The sequence below is a fragment of the Schistocerca cancellata genome, chromosome 6, assembly GCF_023864275.1.
Source record: "Schistocerca cancellata isolate TAMUIC-IGC-003103 chromosome 6, iqSchCanc2.1, whole genome shotgun sequence".
Lineage (NCBI taxonomy): Eukaryota > Metazoa > Arthropoda > Insecta > Orthoptera > Acrididae > Schistocerca > Schistocerca cancellata.
Window position 1 is genome coordinate 45820316 of NC_064631.1, and position 18755 is coordinate 45839070.

The 18755-nt window shown below is 43.7% G+C and overlaps 1 protein-coding gene across 2 annotated transcripts in view; it reads left to right on the forward strand.

The window, feature by feature from the left end:
- Positions 1 to 18755, forward strand: part of LOC126190750 (junctophilin-1) — a 960015-nt gene that overhangs the window by 614091 nt on the left and 327169 nt on the right. For both annotated transcript variants that reach the window (XM_049931259.1, XM_049931258.1), the window contains exon 3: positions 16327 to 16628. In XM_049931259.1, the coding sequence (XP_049787216.1) occupies positions 16327 to 16628 (302 nt within the window). The remainder of the gene's footprint in view (positions 1 to 16326; positions 16629 to 18755) is intronic.

Consider the following 18755-nt stretch of genomic DNA (forward strand, 5'->3'; position numbering starts at 1 on the left):
GAAAATGAACTATGTTTAGCAACAATGGCAGTTGATGTTCGTATATCCACTAATATTTACAACAATAAAAAAAGTAGAAATTGAAATTTGGTAAACTTGTTTTGGAACGATTTTTGGCATAAGTGTAATTTTCAAGCGTTCTAGTTAACACTACACGTATGCAGTACATCGTTTTATTCTACGTCTGTGTAATAGTACTATGAGATTTTTATCTTATATTATACTTACATGTAGATGGAGTGACTCCATAAAATATCCTGGAACGTAGTTTCTTTCTATGGGAGAATAATATTGAAAATTCGTATTATTAATTTTTTTGCAGTAATAATGTCGTGGATTGTTCCAATGTCATTGTGAGACATCAATGTAGTGACTCTCGCATTAAGCAAGTTCGCTCTAAGAATAAAGTTAATAATAATGCCAAATTTAACTATTATGCTTCTATAGAAAGTAAATATGTGACTATGTTAAGAACACAATAAACGAAATTAATTACGTTCCAAGACGTTTTATGGACGTTACTCCTTCTCGACGTGAGTATATTGTCAGATACAGGGTGTTTCAAAAATGACCAGTATATTTGAAACGGTAATAAAAACTAAACGAGCAGCGATAGAAATACACCGTTTGTTGCAATATGCTTGGGACAACGGTACATTTTCAGGCAGACAAACTTTCGAAATTACAGTAGTTACAATTGTCAACAACAGATGGCGCTGCGGTCTGGGAAACTCTATAGCACGATATTTTCCACATATCCACCATGCGTAGCAATAATATGGCGTAGTCTCTGAATGAAATTACCGGAAAACTTTGACAACGTGTCTGGCGGAATGGCTTCACATGCAGATGAGATGTACTGCTTCAGCTGTTGAATTGTTTCTGGATTCTGGCGGTACACCTGGTCTTTCAAGTGTCCCCACAGAAAGAAGTCACAGGGGTTCATGTCTGGCGAATAGGGAGGCCAATCCACGCCGCCTCCTGTATGTTTCGGATAGCCCAAAGCAATCACACGATCATCGAAATATTCATTCAGGAAATTAAAGACGTGCGATGTGGCCGGGCACCATCTTGCATAAACCACGAGGTGTTCGCAGTGTCGTCTAAGGCAGTTTGTACCGCCACAAATTCACGAAGAATGTCCAGATAGCGAGATGCAGTAATCGTTTCGGATCTGAAAAATGGGCCAATGATTCCTTTGGAAGAAATGGCGGCCCAGACCAGTACTTTTTGAGGATGCAGGGACGATGGGACTGCAACATGGGGCTTTTCGGTTCCCCATATGCGCCAGTTCTGTTTATTGACGAAGCCGTCCAGGTAAAAATAAGCTTCGTCAGTAAACCAAATGCTGGCCACATGCATATCGCCGTCATCAATCCTGTGCACTATATCGTTAGCGAATGTCTCTCGTGCAGCAATGGTAGCGGCGCTGAGGGGTTGCCGCGTTTGAATTTTGTATGGATAGAGGTGTAAACTCTGGCGCATGAGACGATACGTGGACGTTGGCGTCATTTGGACCGCAGCTGCAACACGGCGAACGGAAACCCGAGGCCGCTGTCGGATCACCTGCTGCACTAGCTGCGCGTTGCCCTCTGTGCACGTATGCGGTCGCCCTACCTTTCCAGCACGTTCATCCGTCACGTTCCCAGTCTGTTGAAATTTTTCAAACAGATCCTTTATTGTATCGCTTTTCGGTCCTTTGGTTACATTAAACCTCCGTTGAAAACTTCGTATTGTTGCAACAACACTGTGTTCTAGGCGGTGGAATTCCAACACCAGAAAAATCCTCTGTTCTAAGGAATAAACCATGTTGTCCACAGCACACTTGCACGTTGTGAACAGCACACGCTTACAGCAGAAAGACGACGTACAGAATGGCGCACCCACAGACTGCGTTGTCTTCTATATCTTTCACATCACTTGCAGCGCCATCTGTTGTTGAAAATTGTAACTACTGTAATTTCGAAAGTTTGTCCGCCTGAAAATGTACTGTTGTCCCAAGCATATTGCAACAAACCGTGTATTTCTATCGCTGCTCGTTTAGTTTTTATTGCCGTTTCAAATATACCGGTCATTTTTGAAACACCCTGTAAAATCTCTTAGCACTATTACACAGATGCAGAATAAAATGCTAAAGTGTATAAATGTAATGTCAACAGGAACACTTGAAAATGGCACTTCCGTTGAAACAAGCTTGTCGTGAACCTATGTAATTAACAGGAAATACACAATTTCTAGCTACTTTTGCCAAAATTATAAAGAACGTGTTTTCTGAACTTATTAACGTTATTAACAACTGGTATACATTGAACTTCTGGAAGTTCACGCGTCACTTGCTTCTACTTCGTTTATTTTCCTGTGGGATTTAATGCTTACCGGCGATTTAAATTGCGTAGTATTTGATAACCAGTAAAGACTGTGACTGTAAAGGAGCCTGTCGATTGCTGTAGGCAGCAGCAGAGACAGCCCTACGGTGTCTAGAGGCGGCCTGCGGCCCTCGAGTGTTCCCGCCTCTGGGCTCGCGTGGCTCCCGCGAATAGCAGCCCAGCCGGATGGCCGTTGCGTGCCGCTCCACAGGAGCCCCGCAGAGCGCAGCCCATAGCCGCCACTTGGCGCGCGCGTTCCGCACTCACACCACGCAGTCGGGGCCAAACGGGGCCCGGCCGTGACGTCACGCCTTCACGCGATCCGGCAGACCAGCGCTGCTGCCTCGTCCATCAGGCGCTCATCGCGCGGCCGTGGCATTCCGTCTTCCACTCGTCCTCTGGTATTTCTAGCTGCACCGACTCTATGCGCTTTATCAGGGTCGTAACTACAGTTACGTGCTTACGGGACGCGACGCGGAAACACTTTGCGAGCCGAAGGTAAGCAGAGGGGCAATACCGCTTCAAACAATACGGGCTGCACAGCTCATGAGGCGAAGGTCTATTAACTTTAATTATTAACCTGTTGTCAAGCTGCTGCTGCTCAAAACGTTGAGCAGGACGCCTCACCACTTGTAATTGTTCTAATATCCATGTTGAATAGAATTAAGGTGTCGAACGTAACACATGTGATTGACACTGACAGAATGTAAGCTTTCACAAATGATCAGCCGACCGCTGTGGCGGAGCAGTTCTACGCGCTTCAGTCCGGAACCGCGCTGCTGCTACGGTCGTAGTTTCGAATCCTGCCTCTGGCGTGAATGTGCGTGTTAGTTAGGTTTAAGTAGTTCTAGGTTTAGGGGACTGATGACCTCAGATGTTAAGTCCCATAGTGCTTAGAGCCATTTGAACAAATGACCAACGTGGTCCACTGTGACCTGTAACCCACGAGCAAACCTACCCGCAACATGTGGTATTGTACAGTACTAGTGGTATAAATAGTATTCATCCCTATTGGCATTGTAGCCGCAGAGTGTTTTTATTTTGTTTCTGCGTTAATTTGTGTGCACTGAATGTTCCATGGGAGGGAACCGTAAACCTGCTAAAAGTACTGCAATAGTAATGGCTAAGAATATTTTAATTGCGGACCATGACCCTGCAATATCTATCAAAATTTTGCAGATAATTTTTGTGTCGTAACCTGACTCTAAGCAGACAGGTCCCTGCACAGAAGTTGCACCTTACGCCTGCACGTAGCCTCAGCCGGAATCAGTACGTATCATCGATGCCAGAATCATATGAATCAAATTCCGTTGCCTATCTGTACTTCCTTTTAGAGGTTATTATTTCCGATAATTATTTACACCCCATATACGTCTGCTATTTCGAAGCACCAGGGCGTTGAATGTTTCGAGAACGAATCGTCATTGGTAGCATTTGTTGTAAAGAAACTACGGAAAACCTCGTATTGCTGGTTAAAGAATTTTCGTATTTTGTTGATATAGCGTTATAACTCGCGTACTGACAGAGTAAGCCGTTTTAAGTCAGCGACTTATTAAATATTCATGGAAATCGTATCGTTCTTGTTAGAATTTATTATAATTGAATGTAAATTAACAACATATCGGCGGTTAAAGTCTGTAGAGGACAATAATGTAAAATTCAAAGTCTGTTACAACGAACTTTGGAAATTTGTAGTAAGATCCTATGAGACCAAACGGCGAGGTCATCGGTCCCTAGGCTTGCACACCACTTAATCTAACTTAAACTAACGTACGCTAAGGACAACGCACACACCTATGCCCTCGACCCCCAACGGGGGGAGGGGGGGAGGGCAACCCTGGCAAGGCGCCCTAGACCGCGTCGCTCTGTTATAGCGAAGCTGCAGTCTAGCGTAGTATTACCTGCAGAGATTCAGTCGGGATAGGATTTGAATTCTGTTGTATCTATTTTTCCGCTATCACGTTTTTTTAAGAGGTTGTGGGACTTTTCTATGTAATATGTAAATATAAGTGCTTTCTCCGTCAGGAGTGAGTTTGTTTGATTTGGTGAACTGATGTCCATAGGGAACCGGACACGTATCTTTAGTTATTTTCTTATTATAATTTCACGGATACTGAAGTTTTTATTTAAATATACCATAGACGGAACCACACGACTTGCATATGGACAAGGGAGGAAATGTGCTTGTAATAGAGCTAACGTAGGAATTTTTCGCGCGACCATTTTTGTGAACAAACTGCATTGTTAGCGAGTCAAATGAAGCTTACAACTGCCGCTGTTCCCAAAATCCGGAATAGATCTCAGAGTCTTCAAGGAATAGTTCGAGCTTAATAGACGACAGCTTGATTGGCGTAGGGGTATGAACCACAGATGAGACTGCAAAAGTCGCACACGATGTCACTGTAGGAGTAGACAATTTTTCTAAGTCCACTCTTTGGCCTGGAAAACTGCTTGTTGAGCCTTGTCGAGATACTCGCTGCAAATAACTAAGGTCGTGTTACACTCCTCGCTCAAGGGATGATTGTATAAATTGTCGTCAAGCTGTGATAGAAGTGGCAACTCCTCTTCCAAGCGTCCCTTGCGGCGTTTAATATCCTCCAGCGGTGTGTTGTCTGAAAATTCTTCAACGGTTTCTAGTGTTTTGCTGGTAATTTACTAGAATGTTTACCTATCGAAGCCGCGGGCTGCAAACGATATATATCGAATGTGCGATACTGAATCGATCACGCGACTGTAGTGGCGGGAGCTATGATAAATTATTTGTGAGATGCTAAGAAAACCCAAACAATTCATGATGGTAGTGAGTGGAGTGCCTGGTATTGTAGACGTTTCTTCGGCCGATTGCTTCACGTGGAAGAATCTAATTCCGTGCTTATGCTGTGTAGAAAATTGTTTGAATTTTTGTCGGAAATGTGGCACTCTACCCATATTTTTGCGTGACATTGGCAGTCTACCCATGTTACTTCAAAAAGAGAATGCTTCCCGTAGCATGCACATCGAATGGATTTTCTTATGACGACAACGTCGACGACGAGTGAGGTAAGTATTTTCCTTTGTAATTACAACCATTTTAGTAACGCTCTTCTTTTGTCGTTGCTGTAGTGACCACTATAAACATGCTCATAACTCCCGCCGCCACAGTCGCATGACGATTTAGAATCGCACGCTCAATATATGAAGCCAACGGCTTCGATAGGCAAACATTCTTGAAAATTACCGTTTTTCTAATGGCAACAGCAGGCTCCGCGGGCCATGGTTGTTTTATTCTCAGCCGCAAGAGCAGTGAGTGACCAGTGTCAATAACCTTCTGTGTAGTGTGCCCACTCTACAGTGCGCACTTGCGTCATACCTTTTAAATGTTGTAGCAGCTTCGACCTCCGTCAGTAGCAAGATGGCGTCAGTGTATCGTCCAATTATAAACCTCGAGGTCTCAATTCCATGGTGACGTCACCAAAAAATGTCTCTGTCGAGTTGAGAAAGAAAGGGAAGTACAAGCAGATCGCTTTAACTGTTTATTTGCGTAACTATAACAACAAGACACTCAGCGATATTATATAAAGATAAACACAAAGATAATGTGCTCAGGATAACGATGTACAACGTCGCTGATCTTCAACATCAGTCGTTATTATGCTGTTGGATAGCGTCCTAGTGGAACCGATCTGTTCTCAATCAGACAAATTTTATTCGATTTTCAGTACGAACAGGAGGTATGTCTTTGCAACGTGGAATCGAAACCGGGACTGTGTCCTTACCTGTTTTGTGTCAAATTTGCCAACGAGAGAGCAGGAAGTCTAAACATGGGGGAATGTTCATCGGTGTCTCCCCTGCAAAATGTTCTCCATTATCCTCCTAGCACCTACGATATTTGATCTAAAAATGGATACGATAAATACAAAAATCTCGATCTTGATCTTTTTCAGTGACCTTTGCCGATTACACACCCTCATTACGCACACTAGATGAGCCATTCTTAAAAGTATTCAATTCATTTTGATGTTGTTCGTAAACTGAAGGTAGTATCTGCTTTGCAGATGAGAATTGAAGCTGGAACACCAACTGTTTGGAATTTATTGTCTTGAAAGCTGTTTGTGTATTCTCCTACCCTGGTCTGCCTGCCGAGTCAGTGAATAATAACAAAAATTATTTTATGGTAGATATACAGACCACTGTTATAATTTATGTGTCACTGTAAACACTTGGTTTTAAACTAAATTTGTTAAGCAGACTCATTTTAAGTAACCAGGTACGGTTGATACTGTACACTACGTAGAGTCGAAGGCACTATTCGATATCAACCATGCACACACCCATTTTCCACCAACGTGGAGATCACAGCTGTAATGATAGCATTTTTCTCCTGAAAAAGTAGAAGTTGATTCAGCTTAGCACTAAAATTGTCTACTTTAGGTTTTCCGTGATTTCACTAAATAGCTTCAGGCAAATGCCAGGATGGTTCCTTTGAAAGGGCACGGCTGACTTCCTTCCCCATCCTTCCCTAGTCCGATGCGACCGATGACCTCGATGTTTCGTCCTCTCCCGCAAATCAACCAGCCAACTAAAATTGTGGTGGTCTGACACCGCCACAACTCGATATTAGGTGTCAAGGTTCGTTGCCTAAATATTCTGCATATTTTTATACTAAAAATTCTTGCAGGCAATAGCAATCAATTACATATTAATTTTATCAGAGCAGTATAAAATAGAAATGTTAAATATCGAGCCATGGATGCCAACGTCTTGATACTCTTAGTATTATCCAAAATCCACTTCCATACTAACAGAAAAGAAACACACACGTTTATGAGTGGTGAGTTCCATGTTAGTGAGAAATGGATGTTGTCGAATTGTTCCTGGTCCCTTCGAAATTTAAGTAATTATAAATGGTCCTTATTCGTATTCCGTTTATAATCAGTTGTTTTGAGCAGCTCAAGACACGCGCTTGTTCAGAGAAGCTGTAGAAATACAAAAACACGCGAACAGTTTGAACAAGAAAGAGGAAAGCCTTAAGGTAAACGGATCCTGGCTTCCCGTACTGCAGCGAACGACCGTCGCAGGTAGCAAGAGGAGAACCGCACCGGAAATGACCGCAGAGAAGCCCTCGGACGTTGGCGTGCCAGGTACATATAGTCTGCGCCCGCGAGCTCGGCTCCAGTTCACCACCAGCAATTGAGGGTGAAGCTTTGACAATGCCAGCCACTCGTGCTGGCGAAACGTCAGAAAAATCATTATATGAACGTCGGCCGAAGAACCCGAGACAGAAGCCAATAGGCAGTTTATCTACTGATGATCGGCAAGTTGTTCAGAAAATAATTTTTCTAAATACTCGCTCGAGGAGAATCGAAAGCTACGAGAAAAACAAAACATAATTATATTTAAAGGTAATAAATCGCGACTGGTTGTCGTCTGCGCATTTGTCATCGATCTGCTGTCCCGGTGACTTTCATAGTATGACGACATTTGGAGCTCATAAAATAGCTATTCAGAGCTGTTTTCCTTTTTCTTGAAAACTGATCTGTTTGCAATAATATCTGAAGAAACAGGTGCTGACGGGAGGAGTGCCTGCTTTTTGTTCTTCTTCTTCTTCTTCTTCTTCTTCTTGTTCTCCTGGAAATCGATTCTCCTGGGAATGGGGTTGTTATTATTCTATGTGACTTTTCGTGGAACGGTTAGCTGCGACCTTTCTTGTATACGTATCAGAACAGCCCGTGGAATAATTTAGGTAGGCAAGGGAAATAGTACTCGGAAAAGAGCAACAAGAGCGGATTCCATTTGGTCCTAGTTCTGCCGTAACTTGGCACGGCCGCGATCCCAAGCTCTTGTGGAAACCTGTTCTGTCGTCGGTGAGCATTACCTTCTTTAAATCCTGACCTATGACCACTAGCGAGCACGCGATGAGGCAGCCACATCAGTGGGCCGTCGTACTTGACCTTCTTGTAGCGCATTAACACTACTAGAGATGGTTTAATGATGTGTTCTTGTCTTAACTGTCGTGGACAGACAGCTGTAACAGCGGCGGCACAAAGTGCACAGGATATTTCCTTGTGCCTTGTATTCTGATTTTACGTGTCATATGAAACATATGTTGTTCGTGAAAAGTTAATGATGAGGAAATGTAAATAAGTTTACAGCATTCCTGTATCCTTTCATACTGACCTGAATATAGGTGAACTACGCAAGAGAAAGTACACTGACTGAAAAAAAAATCCCAACCCAAGAAGTAGTTGTGCGACATACACGAAAGTTGGTAGGCGTGTTTCTACACATGAAAAATGAGGTCTGTTGTAATTTCGACCCAGTCGCATAAGAGTGGCACTATGAGGCTGCAAATCAGGTTTTCTTTGAATACACGGTGTAACGATCTTAAGCATTTGTTACCTCTGAAACAGGATGAAGTGAGTTGACGTTAGTCAAGAATGCCTTATGAGGATGAAGACGCCATGATCAACAGGTCACTGAGTTTTAACGAGGTCATGTACCATGTCTACGAGAAGCTGGATGTTCCTTCTGCCATACTACAGAAATACAAAGCAGGAATGTAGCCACTGAACATGATTGCTGGTTGCAGTGTTGTCGGGATGGTTAAGTCGCAGGAAGACACGGCTTCCGGACGGCCACGTGGCACTACCGATAGGGAAGACCATCGTGTTTGGAGTATGGCACTGGCGCATCGTACTGTATCTGCAGCAGCAGTTTGAGCACCAGTTGGCGCGAAAGTGACACGACGAACTGTTACAAATCGGACACTTCAAGCATAGCCCCGAGCCAGACGCCCTGAAGCGTGCATTCCACTGACCCCAAATCTACGCCATTTGCGAGTTCCGTGGTGCCGAGCGAGAGCTCATTGGTACGCATGGTGGAGGCCTGTTGTGTTTTCTTATAAAAGCTGGTTCTGCCTCGTTGCCATTGGTCGTTTGTTGGTTAGGAGGAGACCAGGTGAACGCCTGCAACCAACCTATCTGCGGCCTAGTAACACCTGGAGTTATGGTCTGGGGGTGCGATTTTTTATGACAACAGGAACACTCTCGTGGTTAACCCACGCTTCTCGATTGCAAATCTGTACGTCTGTCTGGTGACTCGACCTGTTGTGGTGCCATCTTGAACAGCAATCCAGGGCGTGTTTTCAAATGGCTCTGAGCACTATGGGACTTAACATCTGTGGTCATCAGTCCCCTAGAACTTAGAACTACTTAAACCTAACTAACCTAAGGACATCACACACATCCATGCCCGAGGCAGGATTCGCACCTGCGACCGTAGCGGTCACGCGGTTCCAGACTGAAGCGCCTAGAACCGCACGGCCACACCGGTCGGCGGGGGTGTTTTCCAACAGGATAATACCGCTGTTATAACCCAACATGCTCTACAGAGTGTCGACCTGTTGCCTTCATTTGCTCAATCACCACATCTGTCTCCAATCGAGCACGTATGGGACGTCATTGGACAATATCTTCAGCGTCATTCACGACCAGCATTAATCGTCTCTGTACTGACCGACCAAGTACAACAGACATTGAACTCTGTGCCACAAACTGATATCCGGCTCATTGTATGCACGTTTACATGCTCGCGTTCAACATTCTGGCGGTCATATAGGTTATTAATGTATTCACATTTCAATGGCTTCTCTCTTACGTACCTGAATCTGTGAACTTGCAACGTTATCCACTTAAATGTGGTATCTAGGAAAATGTTTTCCCTAAATTTCATTACTATATATTAATTATTTTTCGGTGGTGTGATTTTATTCTGACACTATGTCTTTTAGCTTACAGAACGAAACGCAAACAAACAATTGCGTACACTACGTACGGTAAGCAGTGGTCTATGCAAACTAAAAATTGTACTCTGGAATGCGAGGTATATGATCTGTTCTTGTTCAGGTCGTGTAGATAATATATGTCTATGAAGTTCAGGGTCGCAACGCATTTCCAGTCGTTGTGAGAAGTTTATTTATAAAATTCCAATGGTGGTATTGAATAGTATGATGTACAAATTAAGATTTAAATGCGTGCTTCATCTGGCATATGGAGAGTCACTATTTTGCAGCTAGTTTGTCAGCTGTGACCTGGCGAATTAGTGCCGTGAGGTGATCAATACGTCAATATCAACTTTCAATACAAATTGAAAACAAGAGGAAGTGATTTCATCGAAATTCATTTGATTGCATTTCATTATCTTACGGCAGTTTTCGATTATGAATAACATAGAAATGAAATTCGCTGAGACGTATGTTTCAAATGCCGGATTAAAAGCTGAATACAAAACGCAATTATATATTTCATTGTGGGTTAAAAATAGGGTATTTTTGTTTTTTTTATAGATTAAATCGTTTTTTGGAGTCAATGCATGTTGTTTTCGTTGTTTCTACATTTTATGCTGTGTTATAAAATTGTATTGTTTTTGGCAATTCAAATTTTTGAGTAAGAATCCTTGTAATACCGGCGTCGCGATGAAAGTCGGATCCATATTCATCGGATTCCTCTTAAATGAGGACGTAACACGCCGTATTCGACAACTAGAGAACCAACGCACGAAACCACGCACAGTACCTTCTCTGCAGAGCTCACCTAGTGCCTGAGTTTTCAAAGCTCATACATCGCATCCGCTCAGCAGTTATGGACATGACTTTCAGGAAGGGCAGATGATCTTAACAGATATGATAATGAAATAGAAAACCCATTCGCTTCGACTCGTGCAGCGCGTACTTGATTTTTAAGACTAGAACTTTTCAGATGGTCAATATGAGGGCGATCCTGGATTAGATGAAGAAACCAACAGGATGAAGGATAATAGAACTAAATGTTAGTTTGTTGTCTCCCTCCATTCTCTGCCCAAAAGTGCTTCATCGATGAACGTGACCTAACGCTTTAATGTTTCTCTTGAGGTAGGCCTGAGCACGTTATATGGTCGCGCCTGCCGCTTATGCTTCACTGCCAAACACATACATTCGCCCGATTCCGACCCCCCCCCCCCCCCCCCCTCTCGCACTCTACGTTTACATGTGACACAAGTTCCGAGAGACGAAAACCAAATTTTGGAAATCATACATTTCTCCCTGTTACGTTTACATGTTAATGTCTGAAGAGGTTTTGTCTAGACTGATTTTACGACTGGCAGTCGTTTTATACAAATGTCATTTGGAAATCGGGAAATCAGCTATTCTGGTGTCTGATTTATTCAACACGATGGCTGTTTCCCTTCAGTTAGATATTAGAGGTACACAAATTCATGTTGAGTTTAGTGTATCTAGTTCTCCTTCATTGCACAAAACGTCACTCCATGCAATTCAGTCGAAAGTTTTTAAAAGCAACACATCCCAAGCACGTTCCAAACACTGTTGTATGTTTACATAGAAAAAATCGACTATGGAAGTGAAAATCCGGTAGCTGGAGCCGTATTTCCAGAATCGATATTGGGGTATTTATATGACCAATCAGGAGCGATAGCCCGCATCTCGTGGTCGTGCGGTAGCGTTCTCGCTTCCCACGCCCGGGTTCCCGGGTTCGATTCCCGGCGGGGTCAGGGATTTTCTCTGCCTCGTGATGGCTGGGTGTTGTGTGCTGTCCTTAGGTTAGTTAGGTTTAAGTAGTTCTAAGTTCTAGGGGACTTATGACCACAGCAGTTGAGTCCCATAGTGCTCAGAGCCAGCCAGGAGCGATACTCGGAAACTGGTATACGGTTTCGGGAGTCGACAGAGAAGAATGTGACAGACAACTTCCTTAGACAGTTAATACGTAGGAGAATGGTTTCTTAACCCCATGAAATTTAATCAACAAAGTGAGAAATATTACCCACGAGAACGGTCAACTGACGTATGTTATTAGTAGTGGCATCTAGAAAACGGCATCTTTCAGTGGCTTAATAAAACACGATTTTCTACAGCCGAAGATACAACAGTTTATAACCGTGTATCATTTACTTATTTTCCTATGTGCATATAACACCTAAAAATAATACTACCCGAGGTCCCACAAGTGTATGTTATTCCTGTCATTGGACTTAAGTTTCCTATTTGTTCAATATACAACTGAGCCTTGTGTACTATCAGCATACTATATTGTAGCTCTTTGGAAAGCAGACAGATTCGTGTTTCGTTATATTAAGCGTTAGTTAAAGCCTTCACATGAAGATCGCATTTTGTCTACACCCTTCTGCATATTACAACGAATTTGAATGCAGTTTGACGGAGCCTCATTAAAAAGTAAGTGTCCACTTTTTCATTTCAGTAAAATCGTGCTGGCGTACACAGATCGTTCTTTTGTTCGGAAGTCTAAGATATGCGGGATAAAATCTGCACATACTTTTTTCTTCTTCGAAACATTATGGAGAATATCTTCAACACTTGGTGATGATCAGTGCGCTGTTTCATTTCTACTTGTGGCAAATCGAGGTTGACCAGTTAACACTGCCTGTTCACAATAGACTAGTCGAATGCACATTTGTGGTTTACAGTTTTTAATTCAAGCTGTCATCGTAGTTACTGCGATGAGGTCGCTTATACGTCAGGTATAGAATCACTCTCGTAACATTTTGGAAGCAGGGTGTTTATATAGAATTCAACTCAGAAAAGTCACCAATTTTCTCTCTGAGAAAAGAAAATTGGGCTAATTTAGTAGTATTTATTGTGCAGCTATAGGTGGGAATTTTTGTGTGTGAAAATAGTCCTTTTTGCATCATCAACATTAACACGTTATTCACATATAGCGAAAATGTATATTATTTAAGAGAAGAAAACTTTGTTAGTATGTTGGTTCTGATGAAACTGTGTAAATTGTGTTACTACGGATACGAGAGGTAGTCATAAAGTTTTGTTTATGACCGCGAAAAAAATCATGCTGCCATAATAAAACATGGTGATGCAGTTAGTCCTCTACGTATTCACTCTAGGGTTCTAAATATTTTTCCAAAAGGTTGATAACTTGGCAGAATATTGAGTGTGGAAGGCTGCGTATTGACTGTTCACGATATGTACCTGTCCGCAGCTCGTGGTCGTGCGGTAGCGTTTTCGCTTCCCGCTCCCGGGTTCCCGAGTTCGATTCCCGGCGGGGTCAGGGATTTGCTCTGCCCCGTTATGACTGGGTGTTGTGTGATGTCCTTAGGTTAGTTAGGTTTAAGTATTTCTAAGTTCTAGGGGACTGATGACCATAGATGTTAAGTCCCATAGTGCTCAGAGCCATTTGAACCTTTTTTTTTCGATATGTACCCCTGGAATATCACCTCGTCGTCTTTCTGGAAAATCACCTCGTCGTCTTTCTGGAAATACCTCCCCGCAGCGGTTTGTTCAGGCGAGAAAGAGGATGTTGTCACTAGGTGTTTTGCTCGGTTGTGCGGCGGGTGAGGAAAAGTTTGATATTCCTTTGGCAGGAGCATCTGGACTGTGTCCTGTGCAAAGCAAACTGGGGCGTTGTCGTGAAACAAGATCACCCCGTTGGACAGCTTACCGCGATAGCCAACCACAACTTTGTCAGAAATCGCTGTAGTATGTAACCTTTATATTCCATGGGAGACGTCCCCACAAAAAACAAGAGCTTCACGTTGCCCAATGACTGTTTGATCTTGACGTTTTTCGGGGTTGTTGAATCCACATGCTTCCACTGTTTGCTCTGCTGCTTTCTCTCGGGGCCTTAGTGAAACACCTAGCACTAAGAAAGTTACCTGGAGTAACCTGACACAGTTGCAACATTTCGCTGATGCCTCGATTGGGCGGGCTTTATTCATGGGTGTGAGCTGTCACGGAATCAACGGTTTGTTATCTTCAAAATGTCGTGCAAGATATTGGAAACTGGTCCATAACTGATTTCCTCTTTTTACAATATCGCCTCGATTTTGATACGCGGCTCTTTGACCACTAGGGCCTCTACTCCCATTGTGATTCCTGGTTCTTCACAGTGAAATGGACATCTGTTTCGTTCGTCGCCGTTCAGATTTGCTTGCCCTGAATGGAAGTGTTTGAGACACGCAACCAATCTGTCGTACAATGGTATATTGCTGTCGTGGACATCCACCAACTAGTATGGATTGTTGTTGAGTTGTAGAAACTGAAATGTAAAAAAACAGTGGACTGCGCCACTTTGTTTTTGCTTCTCTAGCGGAGCGGTGCTAATAGAGTCGTAGAACTGTTGTGGACTACGGTAGACTATCGTAAGTAAGCGTAGTTTTGCTAGCAGCTTTGGTGTGTTAAGGTCGCACCTGCATTGCCTGTATGTTAGGTGTGTTGCATACCTATCGGGCGTTACATAATAACGATCTCTTTCTTTCTGTAAGTGATCAGTGTCTTATCAGAAACTCTTAAATTTCGGAAGCGTGAACCGTCTAGGAACTGAGTGACGATATAAAGGGCCTGGTAAGCTAGGGAACATTTTTGTTCTACATAGTTATTCTCCTGTGCACTGCTTACAAGTAAAGAGCATTTATAGAAAAAATTAAAGTGTAAGGTTTAAGTCGGCTTTTATTCGAGAATTGTTGATTTGAAACGTGAAACAAGGAGATGTTACAGATTTGTCATATAGCACTACAAAATACTGGGTGATCAAAAAGTCAGTATAAATTTGAAAACTGAATAAATCATGGAAGAATGTAGATAGAGAGGTACAAATTGACAAACATGCTTGGAATGACATGGGGTTTTATTAGAACCAAAAAATACAAAAGATGAAAAAATTTCCGACAGATGGCGCTTCATCTGATCAGAATAGCAACAATTAGCATAACAAAGTGAGACAAAGCAAAGATGATGTTCTTTACAGGAAATGCTCAATATGTCCACCATCATTCCTCAACAATAGCTGTAGTCGATGAATAATGTTGTGAACAGCACTGTAAAGCATGTCCGGAGTTATGGTGAGGCATTGGCGCGGATGTTGTGTTTCAGCGTCCCTAGAGATGTCGGTCGATCACGATACACTTGCGATTTCAAGTAACCCCAAAGCCAATAATCGCACGGACTGAGGTCTGGGGACGTGGGAGGCGAAGCATGACGAAAGTGGCGGCTGAGCACACGATCATCACCAAACGACGCGCGCAAGAGATCTTTCAATCGTCTAGCAATATGGGGTGATTTTTTTGGTTTTAATAAAACCCGATGTCATTCCAAGCATGTGTGTCAATTTTTACCTCTCTGTCTACATTATTCCGAGGTTTATTAAGTTTTCAAATTTATACTGACTTTTTGATCACCCGGTTCAATCCCCACACCCACTCGCCAAAAAAATGGTAAAAAAACACGGAAAACAAAAGTATATCAGATATCGCTTCAATACTTTGTCAAATGTATTTAAAACATGTTTCTGTTATTCATAAAGGACTTTCGCATTTATCAGTAAAATAGGAAAATCTTGCCTTTGATCATGATGAAGAACGCTCTATTGAGTACAAAATAGCAACAATAATTATATATTTTGTGTATATTTGTATATGTGAACTGTACTTGCATCAAAAGTAATTGTTTTGGATACATAAAGGGACGGAAGTTACTCGATCAACTAACTTGTATTAGACTAACACTGAATGATGTACGGTTCTAACTAGGGGTAAAACAAACAAACAAACAGACATATCTTGTCGTCGGTTCCCTTCCTTTTTTAGACATTTGAGTTATGTTTCTTTTCCTACGAATTCTACCACAATTCCCGTAACACTGGTATTCACTACCTCATGTATGTAATGTAGCAAAACTACTGACCCATTAGTTTCGGCAGAGCACAACTCTAGGCACTATACATTACTGTAACACGGGGATTTCAGTGTGTACCGTGACTGCAGACACGAACGTGCAGACAAATGAAAACTTAACTATGCAGCTTTTGTTCTTCCGAGGTGACGATTAAAGCTTTATGACTGCGCTCGGTATGTGTGTGTGTGTGTGTGTGTGTGTGTGTGTGTGTGTGTGCGCGCATAGGCGACCACTGGTGGCGCCGTAGCACCGCGTGTGCTGACGAGCGGTGTGTTCTGCCGGCAGGCACGTACCAGGGGCAGTGGCTGCGCGGCATGCGGCACGGCTACGGGGTGCGCGCGTCGGCGCCGTTCGGCCTGGCGTCGCACTACCGGCCGGGCTCGCGCGCCGTGCGCGCCTCCATGACGTCGCTGCGCTCGTCGGAGCCGGCGGCGGCGGACGTGGCGGCGGCGGCGGCGGCGGAGCGCGACCGCCGCCTCGACGACTCGCGCGGCGGCTTCGTGCTGAAGGCGCGCTCCGACGACCAGCCGGCGCGCCGCGGCTCGCTCACCGACAAGTCCTCCAAGGGCCTGCGCAAGGTCATCTCGGTAAGCGGCTCTGCTGGCGCAGTTAGCAGCAGCAGCAGAGTGGGTTGTTCCCGAGAACTCACTGACTTCGACGAACGTAGGCTAAAGACACAAAGGAAGACATTAGCTGTCAGTGGGAATTGATTTATAACAATGGGGCAAGCTGAAAATTTATGCCGGACAGGGCTTCGAACCCGGGTCTCCTGCTTTTTTTTTTTTTTTTTTTTTTTTTAGACGCTGCCCTTTTTTGTTATACACAAAGAAACACTTCTTCAAGGTACCAGTTAAACATATACAAATGAGAGGTAGGTAAACAAATTATTAGAATAACATTAAATACAACAAAACAAAACACGTCCTGTTTTCTTTGTTTTTTTTTAATAATTTGTATTGAACAAACTAAAAGTACATATATATTCACTATGCAAGAGTTCTTCAAGGTACCATTTAAACATATACAAATGACTGTTAGTTAAACAAAAAAAATATTAAAAAGGAAAACATTAAATACAACAAAACATAACATATTCTGTCTTCTTCTTTTTTTTTTTTTTTTTGTCGATGCATGAGAACGTGGATAAGGGTGTTGCATCATGTGACAGGTAGGCATGGTACACCCCAACTTAGAGGGGGGTCGAGGAAGACGCTGCGGAGATAACCGGCAAAAGTTTGTCGGTAAGATGGTTTTCGGGTGAGGGTGCTATGCGCGGTCACAACTTTGTACCAGAAGTCAGGGACTGTATGCGGACCACTCTGAAAGAGGTATTCTAAAGCCTGTCCTCGAAACCAGATGAGGGCATGGTGCTTAGCAAGACTGTAGTGAAACGTCTGGAGCAACAACAGGAAATCCAGGGTTACCGTCGTTGGCGGGGCACGGAGGTAAAAGCCCACGATGCGTTGGATGAGGAGCCATACGTTTTGTTTCAGGGGGCACGTAAGACGGTGATCGTCGGTGTCTTCGAGCTGACAGTCAGGGCAGAGTGGGGAGGTGGCCAGTCCTATGCGATAAAGTCGACTATTGGTCGGGAATTTTCCATAGACTAAAATATACCAGAGTGCAGACACAGACGACGGTAAAAAGGGTGCATGCACACACCCCCAAACCGTGGGCCAGTGAATGTCAGGATGCTGTAGCACCATGGGGTCGCAAGGGTTGGAGAGCATAAACAAACGATAATAATCTTCTCTACGGTGAGGACGGGTGACTGGGAGATCGGCCCGAACGTAGCTGAGTTCTATGAAACAATTGGCGACGTGGTACAATAATGGAGAAATAGGTGCCACATTGATCGGTGGATCGAGAGAAGCTGGTCGGAGGATATCTAAGAGACTGCGTGTTAAGGACGAGACCGGCCCCTGCCAGTGTCGCAACAGAGTGTGGACAGAGAGTGCAAAAGATCGTGCCCGCACGTTGACGAGTCCGAGGCCACCTTTTGCAGGAGGCAGTGTTAGAGTGTTGTAGCGGACTTTGAAAAGTGCCCCTGCTGACACGAAATATCCAAAGGCTGATTGGATGCGGCGGCCAAGGAGTAACGGCATTGGGAGGATCTGGGCTAAATTAAAGTTTTCTCTGGATGGAAGACTTGAACCAAGGACCTCTCCGTCCGCAGCTTATTAAGCAGATGTGTTGACTACTACGCCATCCTGACACAGGGGTTACCACAACCGCACTCACTACTCTAGCACGCTTCCCGTAAGACCAAAATGCTCAGCTTATATCACACTCTAGCGATGTCGTGCCTCTGCTCGTCACTCTCCTTCCTTGTGGCATCTCGCCGATTCTCGTAAGAGCTCGAGCTTGGCGTGCATCTGCACTGAAGGGACCATTGGCCGTCATCGCCTTAATTACGAGGGCAGTTCAATAAGTAATGCAACACATTTTTTTTCTCGGTCAAATTTGGTTGAAAAAACCGGAAATTTCTTGTGGAATATTTTCAAACATTCCCGCTTCATCTCGTATAGTTTCATTGACTTCCGACAGGTGGCAGCGCTGTACGGAGCTGTTAAAATGGCGTCTGTAACGGATGTGCGTTGCAAACAACGGGCAGTGATCGAGTTTCTTTTGGCGGAAAACCAGGGCATCTCAGATATTCGTAGGCGCTTGCAGAATGTCTACGGTGATCTGGCAGTGGACAAAAGCACGGTGAG